Source organism: Amborella trichopoda, chromosome 1 (assembly GCF_054954075.1).
Source record: "Amborella trichopoda isolate Santa Cruz 75 chromosome 1, AtrichopodaSantaCruz75HAP2 v2.0, whole genome shotgun sequence".
Lineage (NCBI taxonomy): Eukaryota > Viridiplantae > Streptophyta > Magnoliopsida > Amborellales > Amborellaceae > Amborella > Amborella trichopoda.
Genome location: NC_142336.1, coordinates 5,077,913 through 5,105,333, shown reverse-complemented (window position 1 = coordinate 5,105,333; position 27,421 = coordinate 5,077,913). Strand labels below are relative to the sequence as shown.

Here is a 27,421-nt window from a genome sequence, read left to right as displayed (position 1 = left end):
TCCATGCCAATGATTTGGAAGTCAAGAGTTGCAGTTGAAATTTGAGACAAGGAACCCTAGATAATATTCAACACTCGCTTAACATCGCCATCGTTCACAAGGAAACCTGGAATCACCATTACGTCTCTCTCCCTCTTTTACCATCTCGATCCTCGGTGGTTGCAGATGGTCTTGAAATTTTCCTATACTCTTTTACCATCTCGATCCTCGGTGGTTGCAGATGGTCTTGAAATTTCCCGATATCAGATCTAAGCTTATGGTTGCAGATGGTCTTGAAATTTCCCGATATCAGATCTAAGCTGAGGAGTCTATTGCTCTGATACTATGTTAGAATTTGTGAGAGCATAGAATGGAGAGAGAACACAACATTACATCTATGGATCCAAAGCCCCAACCGGCTACTATTGGATAAAAGCTTACCTCAATAAGTACCTTTATATATAGAGAACAATCACACAATTAGAGTAGATAATTATGGTATGATAACTAGGATAACTAGATGACCATGTAACTTGGTCTCTATCTTCTAGCTATCTAACCTTATCAAGAGACATATACATCTATTAGATACCTAACCTTATCAAGAGACATATACATCTATTAGATACCTAACCTTATCAAGAGACATATACATCCATAATGATGTATATCAATATGAACCCAAGATATTTATAACTCAACAGTTACTTTACCAGTGAAGTGCGTTTCTCTATTTAGGAGATTTCATCATAGAATTTGAGAAATTTCTCTATTTAGGAGATTTCATCATAGAATTTGAGAAATTTTGTTTGTATGTTACATTGCAACAAATTCAGGAATGAAATATCAACAATAAAAATAATGTATAGGAATTCTGGCTCTCTTTCACATATTCGAGTTTTTGAAGAATAGGGATTTGGGTTTGTGTTTTACGGTTTATTAGATAGTGAAATAACAAGCAAAAGGATGCACAACTGGATTCAGATTCTAGATATGGCGAAATTGAGAGATTTCTTCAATGTTATTAGATAGTGAAATAACAAGCAAAGGGTGCGCAGCTGGATTCAGATTCTAGATATGGCGAAATTGGTGTCATTCAAATTATGGATAGAATGAGTGGATGACTATGTCTAAGGAAGCCACGCTCAGGCTAACACTTTCTTCGAGTGTTGTCTTTGTCTTTGCTCGGGCTAACACTTTCTTCGAGTGTTGTCTTTGTCTTTGCTCGGTGATGTAATGCTTTCATGTAATTTTAGGATATTAATATTCAATAATATTTGTCAAAAAAATTAATGTGTAAATTTTAAAAATTAACACATAAAATTACCGCAAATTCAAGAATGAAATATTCAAAATAAAACTAATATTTACCTTGAATTTTAAAAAGGGATTGTATACAATGAGATCATTTATTTTTGGTACATGGAGATCATAATTACTTATAACCATCTGATGTGAAATCCGGTAGCTTAGGTGTATCACAAAGTTTGAAACACTTTCTTTTGAACTTTGAGCTTGGTCAATGAAATAAATGCAGCCACCCAATTTCACATCTAATGATCAAGATTAATTATAACCACCTTGTGCCAAAGGTAAAAAGTCTCATTATATACTTTCCCTTTTAAAAATTAATGGAAAATAGGTGCTAAATTATTAAAGTTCAAAAATATTAAGCAGTGAAATTAAGGTATCTCTTTGCGTCTTATTAGTAGTTATCATCTTTTGAATTGTTCTGTTTGTATCTAGTGTAAATGAATTGCTAAGGCTTATTGTAAACTTACTATGCAGTTTCTAATATTTGGGTAATTAAGGTATCTCTTTGCTTCTTATTAGTAGTTATCATCTTTTGAATTGTGCTGTTTGTATCTAGTGTAAATCAATTGCTAAGGCTTATTGTAAACTTACTATGCAGTTTCTAATATTCGAGTTTTTTTACCATCATATATTTTGTTTTCTTATTGTAAATTAGGGAAGTATTAAAGTAGACACCTCATTTTAAATCTGGCAAATTTTGTAGTTTTCTGAACCCTTAGGACCACACTTGTCTTAGTAAACCCAAGTCTATAGTTCACACAGCCTACCCTGTGACCTAGAACCAATCTGCCTACCCAGAACCTGTTTTAACCTAGAATCCTATAAACACCCTATTTTACCAAAACAATCATTCAAAATAGTAAAAAAAATCATTTTTGACCCAAATTTTCTATGAGGGCTTCACAAGAGATTGAAGAACACACCTGAAGTGCAATTTTCAATTTGGACATTATTTGACTTGGGCGACACTAGGAGTGTTGCCCAGCCTAGACTGGGGGACACAAGTGGTGTCGCCCAAACTTAGGCGACAATACCAGTGTCGCCCAACCATGTTTGACCCAAAGTGAAAGTTTCCCTTTTGGAATGGTTTTCTTATCGTTTTATACGATTTTTTCCCTTTTTGCTTGGGCGGACACTCGGTAGTTCGCCCAGATCCGAACCCAAAATTGGCGGATCTGTTGGTTATGGGAAGATATCCTTTCCAACACATTTTGACCCCTATAAAGTCTCTTTTTCGTGGCCATTTGGGGGGAGAAGAAGAGAGAAACTCAAAAAGAGATGGAACCCTAAGAGAGGCCTCTTGAGAGAAACTCAAAGAGAAAATTCTAACCCTAGCTTTAAGTCTAAAACAACCTAGAACTAGGGCACAACAACCCTAGTTCGGAAACCATCTCTAGGGCACAAAAACCCTTCCAATCAGAGATCTTGCTGGTCGACATTGGAATCAGAGAGGCAAAGAGGATGCCGGTTTTGATACGGGTTAGCCCATGAGGGCTCGGGAGTCCCGGGCCATCTGGCCTGGTTTGGTATCGTCTTCTTCCCCCTTCTTGCTTTTTCTTTTTATTGTTTTCATTTTATTTTGATCTATTCAATTATTTTGCTTTAAAATTGTGTTTTGATGTTTCGGATCACACTGGCTCTGCCACATATCTGAGAGTAGATCTGCTCGTTTCCGAGCAGATCTGGCCTCAAATCTGAATTCGATTTTTCCCACTTTCTCTACCTCTTCTTTTCATCATTTTAAGGTGTCAAGATCCGAGAGATCTTCATCGGAAGATCTATCAAATTTTTGCATCGTAAACATTTTGGCGCCCACCGTGGGGCATTTCGAGCTTGATCGAAGCACCAAAATCCGATTTTTATTCGCTTTTTTTACCGTTTTCAGTCACAAAAGTTCCCAAAATTCAGTTGTGACCAGGACCCAGGTTTTTGCTGCTATGAAACCCCATTTGTTCTAGGCGACACCAATAGTGTCGCCCGAGTGACACCACCAGTGCCGCCCAGATCCAAGGTGACACTCCCCATGTCGCCCAAATTTAGAAGTTTCATAATCGTCTGAAACTTTGCAGTCTTGTTCTAGGGACTCTCTTGTGACTGCTTAAAAAAATTCAGATCAAAATAAAAATTTTAAAAATACAAAAAGAAATATTTTTATGTTCTATCTGTGCTTTTCTATTTTTAGTTTATTTTAATTTATTTCATCATAAAAATTATTTTTCCTGCTCCTGAAAGTTTATAGTAACATTATTTCATCAAAATCCATTAGAAAAAAAAATAAAGCAAAAATATTTTTTTTGGGCGACACTAGAAGTGTCGCCCAACCTGCAACGGCGACACTAGTAGTGCCACCCGGGCGACACCACCCGAGTCGCCCAGTTGCAACGGTCCCAAAAAAATCTGGGAACCCACGAGCCTATTCCAGAAACTTTTGGCTCCCTATTGACCAAGTTTTGACCTAAAATAAAATTTTTAAAAAAGAAAAAAATATATTTTTCTTCAAATAGTTCTGCTCCATTCCTTTTTTATTTTATTTTTAGTTTGTTAATTTTGACTGAAATCATGTTTTCCCTGCTTTCACCATACTTAGTGTAACTATATTTCATCAAACTTAAAAATAACGTCCAAGCCGCCTTCAAGGCCACCATTTAGAAGTCACGAGCCAACAGGTTGATAAGGTTCGTAACACCTTGAATAGAGCAATCCTCCAAGACATAGGGGTTAACCTCAAATCCAGTTGGCACAACAAGAATAAGGCCCTGGCTCAAATCTCTAAGTCAGCCGATCTCAGCCGTGTGAACCCCGATGATCAATTAGTAGTATATTTTAGTCTTGGCAATCAACCGGTTAGTGGGCGAGTGGATTCACATGCAACAAGAGAAAGTCTACCCAAGCAACCCATCATCAGTAAAGATCAGGGTTCTGACCAAACTTGATATAAAGACAATCTTAAGGTGCATGCTTACTTTCAAAACCTGGTCAATAGAGGATACACCATCCAGCGCACTCAATCCAGGAAAGTTAGGTCAGAAGCTCAAGCCATAGGCCAAACCCAACATTTTGGCTCAAACCAAGATAATCCTAGGGCTGTTAGCATGCCAATCCAACCCGCTACAGGCCAGGGTCTAGTTCTAATTATCACTCGAGCCCAAGACCACCTGGAGGGCAGATTCCATCTGGCAGTAGTTATGGCATTCCTTCACTCTCTCAGTCTAGTGCCGGGGCAAGATAATACCCTAACCTTAGAGATAGATCATCCAATCAAGGTCAGAGTCAGGTAGACCCAGTCGCCCAAGGTCAAAGGTCTAGTCATCATAGCAGCTTAAGTCATCCATCCTAGTTAAGTAGTGATCCTATCCTGCAGCAAGTTGTGCAACCTCCGAGTAATGGGTATGCTCTGACCCAATTCAACTCGAGTGAGTCTACAAGCCGCCAATCGGGACATCAACTTCAACACATTCCTCAGGCTCAGTCCTTGGGGAAACCCGCTACATGGGCTCAACAGCCAGTTTATACATACCACAAAGTCAGGTTCAACAGACCACACAACCTAGCCAACTCACAGCTATAACGACGACTCAATTAGCTCGTATGAAACACCTCCAACAGTCTTTAGAGAAAATGAGAATATGGGATTTCTCAACTCCTCAAGCTTATGTATAATAAGTTTTGGGACACCTAGAAGATCTACCATTAGGGTTTGTGATGCCATAATTCAGAAACAGATTTTCAGGGAAAGGAGATCATGAGGCACACATCAACGCCTACTTATTGATGGTCCACACACTGTAAGACCGACCCAACCAACTGAAGGTCATGTTCTCGCATAGCTTATCAAAAGAGCCCATGATGTGGCACCGAAGATTCATGAGGGATGACCCTCAAGCAACTCCTGATGAAATGTTCAAGCAATTTTCCTCCCGTTATAGTGGATGAAGGCCAAGACTTGTCACCCTTGATGAGTTAACTTCCACCAAACAGAAGTCGGGCAAGTCTCCTTCACTGTTTATAACCAGATTCAGAGAGGTTGTTATGCGAGTCATTGAAACTCCACTCACTGAAGCCGCGAAGGTAAGCATGGCATTAGAGAACATGAATCCATAATATGTCACGTTCTTTAGTATAGGGGCAGTCCCTTACTCATTTGATGTTATGCTTGAAAGAGTATCGCGATATAAGTGAGCCAAGAAGGATGAGACCATAGTCTTTAATAACTCGACTAGTGGATAATCCTCTTAAGAATGAGAGGTGAACATGATAAAGAAAGGCAACCCTTCTGCAAATCATTCACAAGAAAAGACTAAAATTTGTTCTACTGCATGGAGAATGGAGAATTCCACACCAAGGGAATTCACTCTCATTGATGAGCCTATGACCGATGTCATGAAGAAGTTGCTTAAAGCAAGGCTCATAGAATTACCGACAGAAACCAAGATTCCTCCTTTCCATGGAGGCGATACATCTCAATGGTACGATTGGCATCAAAACTATGCCCATAGCACTAAGGAATGTCGAGCTTCAGACATAGAGTTCAGGACCTCATTGATAATGGCACGATAAGTGCCAAAAAGAAAGAGGCTGATGACATAGAAAAACCAGAAACTCTAGATGCTTCAACAAAGAATACTAATGTCAACCTGATTAACTCAAGAGAATCACAAGTTGTGCCAAACCCGAAGAACAACCACAAAGGCCTTGGAGCACAAGAAGAAATCAACTGGAAAGTCCAGTTGATGAAAAACAAAACGAGCATAACCTCACCCAGGAGTTAATGACTAATGATAATCAAGATCAAAGTAGTGAGGATGATCTTAGCTCCAAGCCCATAAACGAAGAAAGGGGAAAAAAAAGGGGTATCGTATATGAAATTCCACTCCAGGATATACTCTCAAAAGTGGCACAAGAAATCCTCATCATCAAGAGTCACACAGGCGCATATGAACCCTTCAAACTGTACTTCCAAGTTAACACAATAAATGGTTCATACATGTGTGGCAACGACTCAAACTCGCAATGGCAATATGAACTTGAGCATAAGCTCAACCAGGCTTTGAAGCTATGGATTCCCAAGCCCATGACGGCAAGAAAAACCTTAATTCTGAGATAATAACTTATGAGGAGGCAAATGAGCAAGTGCTAAAAGTAAGCCCCTCACCTCAAAACCTTGATGACCCACCTAAGTGGAATCAATATGATGAGGACGACGTGTTAGAAATTGACGTGGTCCAAATCAATGAGAAGTGATCATCTTCCAAACAGGGGGTCAACACCCCAAAGTCTCACATTACGCTTCCAAACAAAGAGTCAACACTCCAAATATTAAAAGAAGTCAAACTTTTGAAAATTCTAAGGGGCACACTTGGACCACCTTCACCAGACTTCTTGGCCAACCCACTTATATGTGATGAGGAGCCAAGCTTAGAAGATTTAACCGAGTCACCTCTTGAGGTGAACCCAGTTACAGATAATGAAGAAGTAAAGAGCCCAAATTTGACTATTTCCAAAGATTTAGTATCTTCACTAGACTTGACAGAGCTCAAACCCTTGAAAATTCTAAGGGGCCCACTTAGGCCACCTTCACAAGATTTCTTGAATGAACCACCAATCTGGGATCAAGAATTAGATATTGAAAATCCGACCATATTACCTCCTCTAGAGGCAGGCTCTCTAAAAGTCATTAACGACATGAGCATAACTCTGATAATCGAAGCACCACCATATCAAAAGAATTCACCCTGTAAGAAACAAGTTCCCAACGAAACAGAAAGCCTTGCCGAGGCAACCCCATCAAAAATATTCAATAGGGACAAACTCCTCTCATGAAGAGGATACAATAGGGGCAACTAATGAGATTGAACCCGTCTTTGTTGACTCCCAACATGTTGTAAGGCCATCTAATACTGTCACACCCCAAGAATTTACAATACTGATATTCCTGAGATGTGACAGTCAAAACATATATACATCTCTTGATAAGACAAATTTACACTGACGAATTCTTACAAAGTAACAAAAAAAAAGCTTAGACACAACAACAATATCTTCCAAAGTTGCCCTTGACGAGTACTCAAAATGAAGCCGCAGTTATCCTGAAAAATGTTTACCATAGTTTGATGAGTTTGGGTACTCAGTAAGTGATCATCTTAATCCTAAAAATAATCATGGTTGAAAGATATTAATATTTTCCAAAAGGAGATATATTAACAGAAATGCATCAACAGTTTCACTTTCAATAAATGCATAATTAAGTATAATCCGAATAATTGAAATGCATATAACACTTTAACGGTAGTGCAGAATTCAAAGGATTTCACAAAATACCCTACTGGCGTCCCAAGTAGGTCACCTATATACCCCATCAGCGTCCTGATGGGTCCACTTAATCCCTATCGGCGTCCCAAATAGGTCCACTTAATCCTTACAGGTTCACTTATACCTCACAGGCCTACCGGATGAGTCCACTTAATCCCTACCGGCGTCCCAGATAGGTCCACTTATACCTCACCGGCGAACCGGATGAGTCCACTTGCATACTTAAATTATTTCTAAATCTCTTTAAACATTCGAAAGCAGCAATATCATGTACTCAACATATCATTGAAATCATTAATATGAATTTCACTTAAACCATTAATAACAGTCACTCTCTATAACATTTCAAAAATAACCAATCAAATATTTTGGGCTCAAATTTAGAAAGGTAGCAGTTTGTAAAGGCATTCTAGCATAATTGCCAATTTAATATGTATAGAAAAACTCTTATAGAAATTCAAGAATACGGAATTATCACAATTTATGGGAAATCAATCCACAAATAAACATTTCACGACAATACTATAATCAATTGCAAAAATGTCAATTTTTAAATAATAAGGCAGTCATTTGCACATGAATTTTACAATGTCTAAATATTCAAAACAGTAGAAAGAAATATCACAATTTTACTAAAAGCAGAAATATCACATTTATTTTTCTAAGAATTTACAGCATTTAAAATTTCTAACATAGATAAAATATCACAATTTTTATTAAAAATATTATTTTTCAAGATAATGAGGTCGTGTGCGCATAAAATTTATCGCACCTAAAATTCATGATAATAAGCAGAAATAATTATTTCATTTTATTTTTTAAAAAAGAATGGATTATTTTTCTAGACAATGAGGTCACTTACACATAAAACTGATAAAATAAAGATCCTAGACGAAAATATCATTATTTATTAAAAACAGACTATTTTTCAGGAAGACGATGACACTTACACTCAAAACTTATAAAATAAAGATCCTGGACGGAAATATCACTATTTATTAAAAACAGACTATTTTTCAGGAAGACGATATCACTTACCTAAAATATTTGAGAGGGAGCTTACGATAAAAATTCGGCTAGGGAGAGGAGCTCACTGTGTTTCGACCAGAAAGGGAAAGATTTCAAACGTTTTCGCCTCTCGTATTTAAACTCTTACGACACCTTATTATAATATTTTATTAAGTGACACCTCATAAATGAGGTGTAACTGTTACAATACCCCTTATATACTTAAAGCCCACGTCTACTTGACGTGGCAAGGCAGGAGCAAACAAAAGAAACTTAACCAAAAGATTTTGAAAATAGTGATGGTCCCTAAGGACCATCATGCTCATATAGGCCATCACTTATTAAGAGTTTCTTTCCTTCTTTTTTTTTTTATTTTTTTTTTTTTTTTGTAAAATTTTTTACTTTTTTTTTTGAATTTTAGAATTATTACATTCTTCCCCCCTTAAAGAAATTTAGTCCTCTAAATTTGTGTACCTGATTACTGAAAAAGACAGGGATATTTTTTATTTTTTTTTATTTTTTTTCTCATATTCTTTTAACTTCATTATTATTTTAAGTACATTTTTTAAAAAAAAAATTTCTTAATAATCTTAAACCTATTGCTCTGATACCATAATTGTCACACCCCAAGAATTTACAATACTGATATTCCTGAGATGTGACAGTCAAAACATATATACATCTCTTGATAAGACAAATTTACACTGACGAATTCTTACAAAGTAACAAAAAAAAAGCTTAGACACAACGACAATATCTTCCAAAGTTGCCCTTGACGAGTACTCAAAATGAAGCCGCAGTTATCCTGAAAATGTTTACCATAGTTTGATGAGTTTGGGTACTCAGTAAGTGATCATCATAATTCTAAAAATAATCATGGTTGAAAGATATCAATATTTTCCAAAATGAGATATATTAACAGAAATGCATCAACAGTTTCACTTTCAATAAATGCATAATTAAGTATAATCCGAATAATTGAAATGCATATAACACTTTAACGGTAGTGCATAATTCAAAGGATTTCACAAAATACCCTACTGGCGTCCCAAGTAGGTCACCTATATACCCCATCAGCGTCCTGATGGGTCCACTTAATCCCTATCGACGTCCCAGATAGGTCCACTTAATCCTTGCAGGTCCACTTATACCTCATCGGCGTACCGGATGAGTCCACTTAATCCCTACCGGCGTCCCAGATAGGTCCACTTATACCTCACCGGCGAACCGGATGAGTCCACTTGCATACTTAAATTATTTCTAAATCTCTTTAAACATTCGAAAGCAGCAATATCATGTACTCAACATATCATTGAAATCATTAATATGAATTTCACTTAAACCATTAATAACAGTCACTCTCTATAACATTTCAAAAATAACCAATCAAATATTTTGGGCTCAAATTTAGAAAGGTAGCAGTTTGTAAAGGCATTCTAGCATAATTGCCAATTTAATATGTATAGAAAAACTCTTATAGAAATTCAAGAATACGGAATTATCACAATTTATGGGATATCAATCCACAAATAAACATTTCACAACAATACTATAATCAATTGCAAAAATGTCAATTTTTAAATAATAAGGCAGTCATTTGCACATGAATTTTACAATGTCTAAATATTCAAAACAGTAGAAAGAAATATCACAATTTTACTAAAAGCAGAAATATCACATTTATTTTTCTAAGAATTTACAGCATTTAAAATTTCTAACATAGATAAAATATCACAATTTTTATTAAAAATATTATTTTTCAAGATAATGAGGTTGTGTGCGCATAAAATTTATCGCACCTAAAATTCATGATAATAAGCAAAAATAATTATTTCATTTTATTTTTTTAAAAAGAATGGATTATGTTTCTAGACAATGAGGTCACTTACACATAAAACTGATAAAATAAAGATCCTAGATGGAAATATCACTATTTATTAAAAACAGACTATTTTTCAAGAAGACGATGTCACTTACACACAAAACTTATAAAATAAAGATCCTGGACGGAAATATTACTATTTATTAAAAACAGACTATTTTTCAGGAAGACGATGTCACTTACCTAAAATATTTGAGAGGGAGCTTCCGATAAAAATTCGGCTAGGGAGAGGAGCTCACTGTGTTTCGACCAAAAAGGGAAAGATTTCAAACGTTTTCTAGGGTGGGAGTCCTCGCCTCTCGTATTTAAACTCTTACGACACCTTATTATAATATTTTATTAAGTGACACCTCATAAACGAGGTGTAACCGTTACAATACCCCTTATATGCTTAAAGCCCACGTCCACTTGACGTGGCAAGGCAGGAGCAAACAAAAGAAACTTAACCAAAAGATTTTGAAAACAGTGATGGTCCCTAAGGACCATCATGCTCATATAGACCATCACTTATTAAGAGTTTCTTTCCTTCTTTTTTATTTTTATTTTTTATTTTTTTATTTTTTACTTTCTTTTTAAAATTTTAGAATTATTACAAATACCAACTCAACCACTTCTCTTATGTGTGAGTCTCACCTAAGCTCGAGCACTAAGAAGGAGCCTACCACAGAGTTAACCTCCAAAGAGCAATTCGAAATTTACAATGAAAAAGATTACCGAAAAGGAGTTGGATGATCACTCGTCCTTTTGCAAATAACCAAATGAGGCATTCACGCCTCATGCTTCAAGTACTCCATTAACGGGAAAACCCTGATGCGCCTATCCATCCATACAGAAGACTAAGGGATTAGGAAACTGAGAGTGATTTTTAGTTTCAAAATCAAGGTTCAAGTGGAGCAATTTAAAGTAAAAGTTCAACGGAGATTCAGCAACCATTGTCAAAGAGATTTTGGATGCCAACCTGGGTCAAGGGAAATTAAAGGAAGACGGATATTAGAACCTCCCTGCTACTTGGAAGGGAAAGATGATTGATTTCTTACATAATCTTAAGGTGAATTGCTAAAAAAAAAATGGCGCCTTTGACTCTTCTTCCTCCTCCCCCTCTTCCGTTGTCATTGTTTTCTTCTTGAAAAAAATAAAATAAAATTCCACTGGGCTGAAAATTTGAAAAGAACCCCAAGCGTTGGAAAAGGCTATCGAGCTGAACACCCGAAAGGGACCCCGAAGCGATAAAAAAAAAAATTCCGTTGGGCTGAAAATCCGAAATGAACCCCAAGTGTTGGAAAAAAAGGCTATCGGGTTGAACAGCCGAAAGGGATCCCGAGGCGATGAAAAAGAAGAAATCCTCTCCTTCATTCTACTCTCCAAAGTCTTTTCTCTTTAAACTTCTCTTTAAACATCTTCTTTTCCTCCCCTTGAGTCAAAATTGTGTTAAAAGAAAATCAATAAACATTAGCTTGACGGAACATTGTTAAGGACCTAGATCGTCTGAAACTTCGAAAGGTGAGTGGAAGAGGAACGAAATTGGAAATCCAAAGAGATTCTGAACACTTAGGGCGGTATCCTACATTTTCAAGACTTTGTTTCGCTCGAAACTCCAGAGAACGCTCCTTGAATTGCAATACAAGAGCTGAGGTTGGAAGATAAAAAAAGACTTGATGATTCCTCGTCTTGAATATTCAAGCAAGAACCCGATTCGCTCATATAGGGTCCACCAAAAGGGTCACAAGTGGTAAAACTATAGGACCTACATTTACAATGAATAAATAAAAACCCACGCCCCAACAGGGCAGCAAAAAAATAATAATAATAATAATAACTCCACAGTCGTATGAGTATAACTGTCGACTACACCGTTCATCATTGCATGACGTTAAACTGCTTAGAGGGCTCTATGGTTGCAGGAGTTAAAACTGCTAACCAAGTTTGTTTTTTAAAATATCTTTCTCTTTTCAAAATTTTCACTATATATATGTCTTGTGTTTTCAAAAACTTAATTTTTTTGTTAAAACCATAACATGTCCTTGCTCCGAGTTCTATTTTCAAATATCCTCTATTTTCAAAAATTCTAAAAAGTTTTTTAAAACAAAGGAGTTTGGACACTCGTATATGATATGATTACTGTGTTGCTGCCTCGTCTCTCTCTTCGGAATCGACTAGACAAGTCTCTTCCCATAGAAAGCCTTTTCCCATAGAAAGCCTTAAGAAATCCTAAGGAAATCAAAGAAGATGTCAGGGTTAAAAAAAATCAAACTATGAAACCCCTGATGTTAAGTGGCATGGCCAGAAAATCCAACTAGAGTTTCAAACTTGTGTAACTCATTGACATCTTACGCTGAAATCCAACACGAGTTTCTATCTCACGCTTGTGTAACTCATCGACATCGATATCTCACGCTGAAAACCCTGTATTACCAAAAAAATCATTAAAAATAGTAAAAAAATCATTTTTGACCCAAATTTTCTCTTAGAACTTCACAATAGGCTAAGGAACACACCTGAAGTATAATTTTTGAATTTGGACAACATTTGACTTAGGCGACACTAGGAGTGTCGCCCAGGCTGTTGCGCAGCCATTTTAGACTTGGGCGACACTACCAATGTTGCCCAGCCATTTTTTACCCAAAGTGAAATTTCCCCTTTTTGAGTGGTTTTCTTATCGTTTTATACGATTTTTTCCCTTTTACTTGGACCCTCAAAATTGGCATCTTTGACTGAGGATCTGCTGGTTATGGGAAGATATCATTCCCAACAGATTTCGATCCCTATAAAGTCTCTACCATTTGGGGGCATAAGGAGAGAGAAACACAAAAAGAGAGATGGAAACCCTAAGAGATGCCTCTTGAAAGAAACTCAGAGAGAAAACCCTAACCCTAGCCTTAAGTCTAAAAAAACCTAGACCTAGGGCACAACAACCCTAGTTCTGAAACCATCTCTAGGGAACAAAAACCCTTCCAATCAAATATCTTGCTGGTTGACGTCAGTTTTGATATGGGCGAGCCCTCGAGGTCTTGAGAGTCCTGGACCATCTGGCCCGGTTTGGTATCGTCTTCTTCCCCCTTCTTTCTTTTTCTTCTTATTGTTTTCATTTAATTTTGATCTATTTTGATTAATTTGCTTTAAAATCATGTTTTGATGTTTTGGATCATGCTGGCTCTACCACATATCTGAGAGTAGATCTGCTCGTTTCCTGGCAGATCTGACCTCAAATCTGAATTCGATTTATCTCACTCTCTACCTCTTCTTTTCATCAATTTAAGGTGTTAAGATCCGAGAGATCTTCGTCGGAAGATCTGTCAAATTTTGCATCGTAAACAATTAATTTATCATTTTTTATAGTAAAAATATGAAATAAGTTTATTACAAAAAAAATAAAAAATCATAGAAATTATATTAAATGGCAGAGTCATTGTATAAATATTTTTATATAATTTGGATATTTTTAAAAAGGGTGTGGTTTGTATAAGGCTGAAGCTCTAAGGCGCACTTTCAAATAGTGCTGAAAGACGTTATTTCAGAACTAGAAATCCTTGTGACAGCTTGAAATTTTATTTATATATCTAACTATAAAATTTAAAGCTTCAAAAATAGTGTAGATTAAGCAAATCTATGAACACTTGAAAATTGACAATCCACAAAATACATTACATGATGAACATATTTCGAAAACAAAAAATCCATTTTTTTCTCATGTATATACATCTTGAGATCGAGATGATCAATTTCTGCATTTTTGTGCATCGAAACAGCAATTTCTAGTGAATATGTGATGTGCATCTTGATTTGATTGTTTAGGGCACCACCGTTATATAAATTGTTTCCTTTTAAAAATGATCTCTGAATTATTCTTGATGCCTTTTTTTTATATTTCTGATTTTTTTTTAGATATTTGGAATAATTTTTTCTAAATCCATGTTTTATTATATTTTTAAGCTTATTTGGACACCTAGATTGGGAGCAGTTGTTCCCAGTTGAATTAATCTTGTTTGAACTTAAACTTGTGTATTAAATATATCATAAATTTTCTATCACTCTATCGTTTATAAAATTGATATGCTAAAAAGATAAATTCATTTAGTAGTTTATAGTGTCTTTGTGAAGAACACAAACAAGAGAGTTCAAAGAACACAAATTTTCAGCAAATCTTTTGTTGATTCATTGTGGTCAAAGAGTCAACGGAAGTATATATCAAGATTTATTGTAATTGATTTCTTTTTCTTGTATAATGTGCACTCTGGGAAGCATATTTTAAATTTATTCCCTCAGGCAAAATACTTATTTACGAGTTTTTATTTTTATTTGAAACTTCGAGAACCGAGATCCATCTAATTATAATTAGATGACTATTATCAAATATAAGAATTTGGACTTTCAGCTCTTGACCATCTAGATCATTCCCTTCAAAAATTGGATGGTTCTTGGGATATCATTTTTTCAAGGTAAATAGAGAGTTATATTTTTCTCTTTCATGGTTCTAAAGATCACATCCCAAAATAAAATATCACATCCCAAAATTTGAAATCAAAATGTAGATGAACATTATACTCCCATTACGAAAAAATCAAAATGTAGATAGATATTATACTCAGGTAGACATCAAAATGTAGATGGATATTATACTCCTATAGGAATACGAAGATGGATATTATACTCCCATGGGAGTAGGAATCTTTTGGCTTTCTTGAATTCCCAGCTAATAATCAATCCTATGAGTTTAATGAAAAATAAATTTCTGATGTTGGTTTAATTTAAGTTCTATCAATAGTTTCTTTAAGTAGAGGGGAATGTAAATTGCCCTGAAATTTGTTAGTTATGATATTATGGAAATTGTATTATGCTCACCGGGTGCGACAGCCTTGACAAAAATAAAATAAATAAATTGTTATCGAGGGTATTTTAGGTAAGAATAAAAAAACAAATAAAAATGTCTCCTCATGAAATATGAAATATTTGAGATTATCCAAAATAAAATGGGAAAAACTTATCAAATTACCCCTAAGAGATTGAACATTTAACACTTCACCTATATCTTTAGATTTTATAGCAAAACACCATAGAAAACATATGAAGGAGAAATAAGGGTTTTGTTAAGTTAACAGCCAACATCAAACTTTTGTCATATCTATTTTATGAATCTTTATCCAATGAATAGCAAGAAAAGATTGATGTAGCTAATCCCAAATAATTGGGACAAGGTTCAAATGATGATGATAACCACCATAAAAAAACACATGATCATTGGAATTGCTCCAAATGGCTAAATTGTTAAATAATTCATCTCTCCTATGTATATTAATAAATTTCCCTTATCTTTTTCAAATCTTAAAATTCAAACTTTAGCACATATGTTTTCAAAATTCAATATTATACGAGTTTCTTTTTATAAATTCAAAATCAAACATTAAGGTGGAACACTTAGATCCCAAAAAAACACAACAAATTCAATGTGCACGAATTTTTCCCATATTTCATGGTTTCTTGTCTTTTGCTTCACTAGAGAGTGCAAAGCGCTCGAATCTAACAACGTTGGTCATGAACCATCATAAAAGATAAAAGAGAGTATTGTATGGTAGCACTTCGGGCTCCAAACAGTTTACCAGTATTCCCCAGCTTGGGGGGCCTGCCCTCGGGCCACATTTTGTAGTCCAGGTAGTAATTTTTCACAGTTGGGCCAGGCCATAGCAACCTCGAAACTAGATGAGAAAAATAGAAGGAAAATGGTTTGATAGGACTGCAGCCTATCAGAAAAAGTAAAGCCTCACCTCATAACTAATCGAAAATTGTAATTCAAGCATAGGAAAACCTTTACATCGATCATCTCTGCTTGAACATTATGGTTGTGAAAAAAAATTAGGATTTCAACTCTAAAAATAGTATATATTATAATAAATTATCTAAATCGTTCATTTCACCCCAAAAATAAATGTTTATAGATTTGCAAGATTTTTACCATTTTTTTAGTTCCAAATTTTATTGTCTGTGTGGGAAATTGATTTTAGAGCCATCATGTGCCGAAGCGCTTTCTAAATGAAGATTTAAGGTTAGGCTTTATTTTGTTTTCATAAAGCCTAAGGTGTACAGATGAATCATCATACAACATAAGGTATCCCAAAAGGAGGGCATGCCTTCTTTTTTTACATCCCCTACCCCTAGCATTAGCCAAAGGAACCAAACAAACCCATATTAAAAACTCTTCCTTCACAATCCTAAAATTTATTAATCATACTCAAAATTTATTATTCTAAACCAACTCATTCCAAATACCTGAACTTTAATCCTGTCAAACTCCTCAACCATTCTAATCTTAACTCATTCCAAATACCTAAAATTTATCCAATCTGTAGCCAAGCCCAACTCCTAAATCTTATCCCAAAGATAATCCACTACACCTAGCCAAAACTTTAATCCCTAGTTTACAATAGGGTTAACCAGGCCCAATACACCTAGCCAAAACTTTAAACCCTAGATCACAGTAGGGATGATCAGGCCCAATACACCTAGCCAAACTTTAAACTCAACTTTATAATCTCCCCCGCCAGGCCAGTATCAACTTGTGTAAGAACCAAGTTACACGAAGTCACATTGTGTCCTTTTATCACAGAAGAAGCAAAAGCACAAAAACAATGACCCACCCTTTGATACTAGGCTCAGTCACTTGGCCTGATGACGCGAGTTTGGGTGAGTTGGGTGCGGTGCCTATCTTACCGGGCACCATAAAGAAATGTATAATACACAAGAAATATCAAAAAAGATAAAAATATTTATAAATATGTTTTTTGATAACTTTGATGGTTTTTAAGATGATTTGGGTACTTATGTTATCACATAAACCAATATTTTATTTTTCCTTTTTTTGTATTTTTCTTAAATATTTATAGTACAAATCAAATTTTTCAGTAATCCATCTTTTATATATTTTTGTTTACCTTCTATAATCTTTTACTAACTTCTATTACTTCTAACTTTTTGTTGATCTTCAACAATTTTTTACATTTCCTTTTATTTTTTTACATTTTTCCCTGCTTTGCATTATTCAGGCAAGTCCTAGTAACTCCAATAGGACTAGCCAGAGAAACTCACCTCGGCTAGTGGTGAGTTTCTGGCCAAGGTGAATCTAAAAACATTGGCACAAATCATCTATTTTGTAAACCGCAGAGGTTGCCGTGCCTTTATGCAATTCATCTCTTCTAATGGAACCAAACCCAAGTCCACACCAAAAGTCATACCATAATGCTACCACATTGGGGGGGTGAACTATGTATCAGTCAATCAACACAAAAATTATATTAAAGGAGAAATCCTAACGCATTAGGAGTATTTTCATTTGTAGAACTGGCTGCATTTGAATAATGGAATTGCTAGGGCAAGTTTTTATAATTCAAAACGAGTTTTCTTACGCTGATTTATACTATTGTTATGGCTTTTTGAATTGAACTCTCAGGCTTACAAGATGTCATATCCTTTACATCTTTACTTTTTCTTTTTCTTTTTTCTGATTAGTCCGCTGGATGACTACAAATTGGAAGCATCCTCTTAGGCTTCATGGTCATTAACAAGTTCATTGAGTCCTTTAGGGGCTACCTAGATAAAATAATTGTAAGGGTGGTGAACCACCCTCACTGATATTTCACAAATGGAGCTCCTGTTTTAAGATACAAGATTGTTGCAATAAAAAACAAGTATACAATCCAAATCATATCTATGTTACATCGTACATAACCAAAGCATCGAAAATCCATTCACAGCAATGGGTGTGGAGATCAACCCTATGGAGGCAGATATCTATCATATTTTCTTTTGACAACTGGGCAAATATCTATCAATGAGAACTAAGCTTAACTCAGTCCATGATTAGAGAGTCGATGCATCGCTCGTGTGGCATATACCATACACACAAAAATTCTGCATGGTATACCCTCCCAAATAAATTTTCAGTCAGTGGAGCAACAATCAGGGTCATTGTCCCATAGAGTAACTGCCACACTCTTGGAAGTAGCTAATTTGACTCCTAACGCATGCCCTTCAGAAATACACCATGTGGGACACCTAGCACATTCCGACAACTCTAGATCAATATTTACTATGGTTTATGCATACTGTCCTAAGGCATCTAGATGTTCTCAAAGATTCCTATTCCATGCATGAGAGAATTTTGATCACCTAAATAAAAAATATTGCTTTTAGTTCCTTTTCCTATGAGCATTTTAATAATGTGTGATACCCTCGACTGGATTTGTTCTTTGTTCATGAGTTTGGTTGGCTTTTGTTTCCAACTTCACACTACCAAGTGCACCTTTCCAAAAGATTACCCTCTAGTTATGACTCCAAGGTGGGTTCTCCGAATAGAACCCATATCTCAAGACTTAAACACATGCCATGAAAATTGTGCTTACAAGTAAAGGTCAAGTAAATGCTCACAAGGCATGCTCTTAATATCTTGAAAGTGTCTAGGACAAGCCATGGCCCATGCACACAAAAGGCACAAAGGCCTCATTAAGTTATATGCTATTTCCATGACTATGCAAAGAGGCCCTCCAAATCCAAGCAATTGCACCAGACCACATAAGTTGCTACACATGAAAAATTCCTTTGATTCTTTGGAAGTTTCATGTGATTACAAACATATTACATAACCGATCCAGTTAAATTGACATCTATCTGTGTTGTACAACATACATATACACACACATACATACATATGTGCATACATCACCTTTGTGTACAACATACATATAGATACAACATAGGTCTTTCAGGTAATTGTATGTTCAAAAAAAATTTAAAAGAAATTCCATGTCAGAAACATTGAAGAAGTGCAAGCGTTCCAAGAGAAGACCTCAACTAGAATTGGGTTCGGTGGAGACTGGTCTTTCAAAGAAAACTGTTCTGCTCCAAAAGTATATTCTTTTGACAGAGTTTTTTCTAAGACTGAAGATTTCTGCTAGTGATTAATCCATAATCAAGTGGGTTTCCTCATTTATAATTTCATGCATATTACCATAACATTGCTGGATCTTTCGTTACTTATAGAATACCACCAGTTAAAAGAAATTTACGAGAAGAACCACTGATCATAAGAAATAAAAATCTATCAAATTTGTAATAAACAAAAAAAATTAAAAAAGACAATAAAGCATATAATTTTACGAACAAACACTTGTGTTGCCCTAACCATGCTCAAATGCCGCATTGTCCACCCCAAAATGATGCCCATCTTATCCCTGTTCTCAATTTGAAGAAGGATATTACCTTGGTACAGCCACCAAAATCAATTCTTAAGGGCCTCTAAATGCATTTATATCTATACTTTTTAAAAAAAATATAATAATAATATATCTATCACTAACACTCGTCAATTCTCCTTCATTCACAAGCACACTAAGCATGTCAATCATGCAATTGATGGGTTTAGGGCAATAGCTATTGGTTTCCAACAATTTGGAGGCCTCCAAGATGCTAAAAGGACAAAATTTGCCAATAAAATAGGCCGAATGCACAGCTTGAATTTTTCCAAACAAATAATAGTGATGCTCTTTACTACTTTAAATAGATGATGATGTGCCTACCAATTCTAAAGATGAGCTCCCAATAATGGAAGAGATCAGAAGTTATACATAATTCTGACCAATAATATGCAAATGGTAAAAGTTTGATGCATGATCCATTCCAAATACTTACTATAGAACAATACATGCTACTACATAAAATCAAAATAACTAGCTGAATGGGGAAGATGTTGAGAAAACTAGGAGATTTTCTTTAAATACCAGTTATGACTTTACAAGACTTCACAGCGTAGTAACCTGTTTATATGGTTGACGGTAGGCCAATATCTCGTAAAGATCTTCTGCATTAGACACACATCATATGCCAAAAATATTGGGTTGAGTGAAGTATAACTCAACAAAAGACAAGACTGAACAACGTAAGGATAATAATTAATCCTACATGTGTTCCAAAGCTTCCATATCTTTGTGTACTATATTAAAAATATAAAATATTGTCTTTCTATGGAAGTATCAAGATAACAGTCTTGTAACTCATGATGAGAATTACGGAATGATCTAGTTACTTGCAATACAAAAACAGTGTTTCAAAAAGCGCTAGGCGGCTCCTAGGCGGTTGGGGGGGTCCAGGCTGCCCAGTGCCTAGGCGGACGCCTAGAACTTGGACGGCCCAGTAGAAATATTTTTTTTTGGGTTCTCTCTCTAAAATAGCCTCTAATGAGTTTTAGGTTTCAAATGAACCTAAAACCCACAATTTTGTCTCTTTAATATTAAAAAAACAACCAAAATATACTCTCAAAGAGCCGCAATTCCGCCCTTGGGTGGAGGGCAGGCCTAAGCGGCCGCCTAGGTGGGTTCAGGCGGGCGGGTAGGCCCTATGCGGCCACCTAGGTGGGTTCAGGTGGGCGCCCAGGGAAATCCGCCTAGGCGACCGCCCAGGCACTGGGTGGTCCGCTTTTTGAAACAATGTACAAAAATCACACATGCTCATACCTTTCATGGAATACATTTATTACATTGGTTAACAAATATTTGGGTACCATCCACTATAAATTATATAACCTTTTTTTGGGATGCATAACTGTATTTCATTAATGTAGAATATCTGCCATTAGTTTAACAAAATGGACAAACAGGCAGCATCTTCTCAAATTCACTTGAAAAGCAATATCTTGAAGAAAAGAAACGAAAAAGAGAAGAAGAAGAAGAAAGAAAGAAAGGCAAGGCATAACTGTAGTATTTGTACACTTAAGAGTTTTTCTTTGATAAATTTCCTGTGACAAAACCTCTCAGAGTCTTAGGATAAAAACAGAGACAGATCCTAAATCTAATGCAAAAAAAGTTCAAAACAAATTTGCAAACCAGATATCAAAAAATAAATAAAAAGAAGTACATATTAGAGATCCTTGAGAAACCTATCATAAGTTCTTAAACAACACAAACAAGAAAACCATGAGCTCCAACCAAAAGGGAAATGAAAGGGAGCGAGGAGCAAATAGAGCTTCAGTTTTTTTTTTTTTTTTTTGACAAGGTTAACTTGAGACGTTGGGCTATGAAATCCTAGCCTCTACCGTCTTGAACCAAGCCCATTTCCTATCAAATAGAGCTTCGGTTTACAACTGACAATTTATAGTTTTGGGATTGAAGCTAATTTATAGAAAAGCACAAGTTCACATATTCAATTAACCAACCGACTATCCATTATGGCTGGACTGCAATTTTTCATATCATCATCAATTAAAACCGCATTATTCACCACTAAATATATAAAACAGACCTTAATTAAGATAGACTCCAACTCCCTGTTCTATCTATAACCTTTCAATTATCCAGGAAAAATACAAATTCTTTTGGGACTACGAAGACAAAAATAACTGGAAAGGAAAAGAAAATAAAGGAAAATATGGTGAAACCCTTTCCTCAACTAACCCGCCATGGGGTGATTAGAGATGTACTCAATTGCGAGCTCACAGGAATCAATCTTGTCAGCCTCTTTGTCGGGTATCTCCAGCTTGAATTCTTCTTCAAGAGCCATCACAATCTCCACAGTATCCAAGCTATCTAGACCCAAATCTTTCTGGAAATGGACAGTGGGCGTGACCTGGTAAAAGGTTGCCCATGAGTGAGAAAAGTCCATCATTTGAAACTAAAACAATGATCAAAACAGTATTCAGAAACTCGACTCGGCCAAGGTATTCAGCCCTCAGCTGAGCTGAGCTCACTCAAGCAAGTCCGAGTGGACTCGCCAGAGTCATGTACACGACAAAGAAAAGTTCTAAAGTTTAAAATATGTGAAAAATATAATGACGGTAGCAAAAGTAAAATAAAACTTACAAAATCCAAATAAGCTTAAAAAGCTAATAAAAAAAATGGATCTAAAAAAATCTGATTTATAGATGGGGAGATTTTTTTAAAACAATCCAAAAGAGGAAAATACAAAAATAGGGGTTATGGAAAACAAACACCCACAAATCATTTCCAGAAAATCCAAATCACATAGAAAAAATATATCCAGCATTCACATATTTTTTATAATTTTTTAAAAAATTTTAGAACTTTTTATGTGCCCCTACTTGTACACACAACTCTCAGGCCTACTAGGACTCACCCATAGGGTATGTCCCAGTAACTCATACAAGTCCGAAATTCCGAATACTCGGACTGGGCCCGGCCAAGTCATGGAAACATGGTTCAAAAACAATTCTCGGACTCAAGACTCAGCAGGTTCCTAAGTCCGAGTTGTCTGTTACAATACCAAAATGTAGGAAATTCCTACTTGGACCAGGTCTGCATGGACTCGCCCTAGTTTTAGAACACCGCGCTAAACTAATTTCAGAAGGACTAAAACTCAAGAAAAACACACACACACACAGATGTAAAAAAGATTAAAATAAATTGATTGTCAATTCTACGAGCAGGGATTGCAGAGACCCAATATACCAGAAAACAGAGAGAGTGGAAGAGAAAGGCCAAAACACGAAACGAACAAAGAAAAATGCATTTAGATGCCAATTCAATGTGCATTGTCATGGTAATTATGCATGCAGAGATTACTGAAACAATAACTTTTACATAATTAGAGAAAGGGGAATGGAGAAAATAATAATAAAAGACAACACTATTTCAGCAATACGTAATAAGACTCATTATACACGCAAATGAGGGCCGTAAAAACAAAATCCTTTTTGCGTTAATGATGCAAACAGAGATTAGGCGCAATCACAAAAGATTAATAGAGAGAGAGAGAGAGGAGAAATAAAAGAGGGTTCCTAGTGCAGATACCAAAAGCAGTCCCAAACACATAATATGAGAGAAACCAAATTTCATGAAAATGAGTTAGTGAGAGAGAGAGAGAGAGAGAGAGAGAGACTGAACCCCCAAATCTGAGAGAGACCCAAATTATCAAACAAATCTGAGAGACTAAATTCCCAAAAAATGAGACAAAACGAGAGACCCAAAATCTCAGAAATGAGAGTGAGAGAGAGAGAGAGAGAGAGAGAGAGAGAGAGAGAGAGATTTGATGTGGTACTGACCTTGGAAGGATCGACCTTGGGGAAGCTCTTGACGACAGAGAGAACCCTCTCAATAACCTCCTCTTTGTCCAGCCCCTCATCGTGAGAAGACATCCATCTCTTCTTCAATGAAAATGGAGAGGAGTTGCAGAGAAATGATGGCACATTCGTCGATACTGCTCCTGCTCGCACAGGAATTCTCATATGCCGAAGGATCGCAGCTTTCAGAGTCATTCCCTCTCTCTCTCTCTAAATGTTTCAGTCTTCCTTCTTTCTCTCTCTAGAACAGGATGTTTCGCACTTTTTGAGGGCAGATGCCAGATTTCTTCATGTGACCAAAATGCCCATGCATCGCTCTCTCTGCTCCTGTGTTTACAAATGAGAAACATAAAAAGCGCGTATTCTATGCTCCCGTGAGCGCACGTATACTTCCTCTTTTCGATAGACAAATTTTTTGAACTGAAATTGTTGGGGACTACCTAAAAATCATTAGATAATTAAATTCAAAAGAAAAAACTAAGTTTTTTAACACAGATCTTGTCATTTAAATATAGGACGGTTTCTATTTAATCTTGATTATTATTATTTTTCAAGCCCATAGAATACGCATTTTGGAGAGTTTCTTATTAAAAATAGAATATCGTTGAAGGGGTTATATCCTCAAATTTTGGTGTCTTAAATAATCCTAGATTGGGTTTCGCTTAGGGGAGTAAATAGATACTATACTCCCTCGGATGCATAAAATCTTTTGACAAAGATAAAAAAGTGATATAAAAATCTCATTTTTCACCATTTACTCCAGCCTTTTTTTGGTTATTTTTTTATGTTTTCCTTCAAAATACCCATGATAGAAAGCGGACCAGCTTCTTCATAAAAGTTAGGATAAAATCTTTTGACAAAGATAAAAATGTGATATAAAAATCTCATTTTTCACCATTTACTCCAGCCTTTTTTGGTTTTTTATGTTTTCCTTCAAAATACCCATGATAGAAAGAGGACCAGTTTCTTCATAAAAGCTAGGGTTGTCAATGGGCCAGGTAACTTGGCGTAGGCCCAAAAGGATGGGCTTGGGCCAATGCTTGCTAGGTAGGGTTTTGTTTTTTGTTTTTTTTTTCTTTTTCTTTTTTTTTCATGTGTTTTTTGCCCGCTCTAGTCCCATAGGGGCAGGCCGGCTTGGGCCACCTCACAAGGCCTAAGCTGCCCAGGGCCAGTTTCATCAAGGGTCATGCCAAGACAAGGGCAAAGCCAAGGCAAGGGATGGCTCCAGCCCATTGCCACCTTTAATAAAAGTGTACCGCTGACACTCCAATTGATAGATCAACTTTTAACAAGTTTTCTACTAGAAGTGGGTCTGACAATTGGAGTATTGATCTGCTTTCTTTTCGGTCAGCCACATACCAATTAAAAGAAAAAATCAAAACTAAATGAATTGATAATATGTATCTCTTAATACTAAGGTTTAAAAAAAATGCCGATCCATATTAGAATCACTTGATTTGGATTCAAGCTAGTCGGGGGCAAACTAGTTATTGATAAATATAAAGAACCAGCCGGTTCCCCATATAAGATGGTCAATTATGGTTGGTTCTCTGACAAAATCACATAACCAGTCGGTTTTGTCAGAGAACCAATCAAAACTGGCCCTACTTTTTTTTCCATTTTTTAAAAATATTTTACCTACCAATTCAGTAGACTGCATCACCAATCCAGGTTGCTAATCTCCTAAAATTTCTCAAAATCAAACAATCTCCTTTAAACTTTTTGTATTACATATAAATTGTGTTATTGACTAGTTTCTTAAAATCAAATAATCTCATTATATACAATCCATGTGTAATGTATATAGGAATATTTATCATCCCATCCATGGGGTAGATTAGAATGGAAAAAGTCTCATACCCATAATAGGAATGAAATTCAAGTCATCATCTTGTGGCATCTACCACCTTGACCACCTATGTCTTGAGTTTATTCTTAATCTAAGACATCTTATTCTCAATATGCAGAGATCCCATTGTATAGAGCAGTGACTTAAAAAACACGGGGTCACCATGGAATCACCAAGTTTGACCCAAGAATCGGTTACGTCATACCGATTCTATCAATATGTAGGAAATCATTTGGGTCTAGAAGAGAACAGGTGATTCGCTACAGTAAAACGACGTTTTGCTATAATAAAAACGCCATTTTCCTATAGTAAAAATGTCGATTCACTAATTCGGACTGGTTTTTGGTCAATTCATTGTTTTTGCACATGTTTTTTGCAGATTCACTATTTTTTTCACACAGTAAAATGGTGATCTGGACTACCGATTTACCAATCTGAATTGATTTTTGCGATGTCCGATCCAGGTCACCAATTTATTTTTTAAATCACTGGTATAGAGATTATTTTTAATGCATAAGGAAATTTACTAAATCATACCTAGAATTTCAACTATTTTTTAACCTAGAAAGTATACAAATAATTGCTTTTGGTATATGAAAGTCACAATTACTCTTGCTCGTTAAATTTAAAATTGAAAGTTACATCACTTAAAATTAAAAACTTGATACATCCCAGGTTTCTTGAATTTGCATCTAATAATTAGGGGATTGTTGTGAACAGCTCCTACCAGCATAAGGCAGATGGTCTTATAATATTCAATCCATTTAAAAATTGGGAAATTATATAATGAGACCATTTACTTTTTATACAATGAGGTCATAATCATTATTATCTATTGGATTTCAGATTAGGTGATTGTAAGAGAGTTGTTGAAAAGACTTAAAATTCAAAAGAAAAATTCTCGAATTTCATGACTAACCTAAACCATACAATTTGACATCTAATGAGTATGAGTGATTATGACCTCCTTGTAATAAAGATAAATGATCTCATTGTATATAAAATACGGCCAAGCCTGCATACGTAGAAATATGGGCATCTTAATAAATCTATTTTTGAGATGGATTTTAAGACTTAATTTTTAAGGACATGTAATCTCTAACATAGAGATCATGATCATGAAAAATAAATAAAATTTAAAAACTAAAAATAATAATTGAAAGAAAGGCTAATGCAATCTTGCCAGGGAATATTTTTTTTTTATTTTTACCCATTTTCTTTTCTTTTGGCAAATATCACTTACAAGTAGTCTTATTATAATAATTATTGCTTCAAATAAAATAAAACTAACAAATCCAATATCTTAAAAAGTTTGATGTCATTAAACTAATTTTTTTTAAACAAATAAAATATCCACAATTCTTATGCTTGAGAATATAAATACAATATAATTAAATATGACAAAAAATAAAAAGAAAGTGTCGAAGATTATCTCAACCGGGTTTATTACCCCACACCAAGTCACCATCATTCGATGGTGCAGGATCAATGATCAATCTTCAATCTCAGCCGGGAAAACAAGTTTAGGCCAAGCCACATCAATAGAACATGAACCCCTTTGATCATAAACTCAAACCCTATGTGAATTCCTTTAGCAACCTAGTTTGAGATATATAGATTTTCTTTTTGCTAAACACTAAAACCCTTAGTCATAAATCGATAATTGAGAGATAGGAGAGAGAAGAATTTCATAACCTAAACCTTTAAGTTCTTTCACAATATGGGATAGATAGATCAAAGATGAGAGAGTGAGACGTCCCTGATAAACTTTTCTGCAGAGAGCGAGAAAAATTTTAAGCGGGATATGAGAGAGAAATATGGAATTAGGTACAAAGCTAAGGATAGAGATTTTTTAGGTAAAGGCAATGCCTTTTTATAGGCTTTGAACAAGATTAGGGTTTTTTAAGGGTTTCTTTGGCTTGCCTTAATGATGACTTATAGGGTGAGAGATTTGAGCTATCCATTCTATAGATGGGCCATCAATATTATAGAAGATGTATGAATAATTATCCCCCTTTCCTAAACC

At 35.5% G+C, this 27,421-nt stretch overlaps 1 protein-coding gene and 1 long non-coding RNA gene across 2 annotated transcripts; both read right to left on the bottom strand.

The window, feature by feature from the left end:
- Positions 1-9,187: 9,187 nt before the first annotated feature.
- On the bottom strand, positions 9,188-20,346 carry LOC148783493 (uncharacterized). The gene is made up of 2 exons (XR_016049492.1): positions 20,257-20,346; positions 9,188-9,415 (listed from the first exon to the last, which is right to left on the bottom strand). It is a non-coding gene; the product is annotated as an uncharacterized LOC148783493 (long non-coding RNA).
- Positions 20,347-21,672: 1,326 nt separating this feature from the next.
- MTACP-1 (mitochondrial acyl carrier protein 1) lies at positions 21,673-23,782 on the bottom strand. Its single transcript, XM_088858451.1, has 2 exons — positions 23,529-23,782; positions 21,673-22,096 (listed from the first exon to the last, which is right to left on the bottom strand). The coding sequence occupies exons 1-2, from the start codon at positions 23,739-23,741 to the stop codon at positions 21,920-21,922; spliced, it is 390 nt and encodes a 129-aa protein (XP_088714577.1). The 5' UTR covers positions 23,742-23,782; the 3' UTR covers positions 21,673-21,919.
- Positions 23,783-27,421: the final 3,639 nt, after the last annotated feature.

Excerpts from the sequence above, each read along its gene's own strand:
- MTACP-1 (XM_088858451.1), bottom strand. The coding sequence starts at position 23,741 with ATGACTCTGAAAGCTGCGATCCTTCGGCATATGAGAATTCCTGTGCGA. Across the intron at positions 22,097-23,528 it reads CCAAGGTCGATCCTTCCAAG|GTCACGCCCACTGTCCATTT; the intron begins GTCAGTACCACA and ends ACCTTTTACCAG.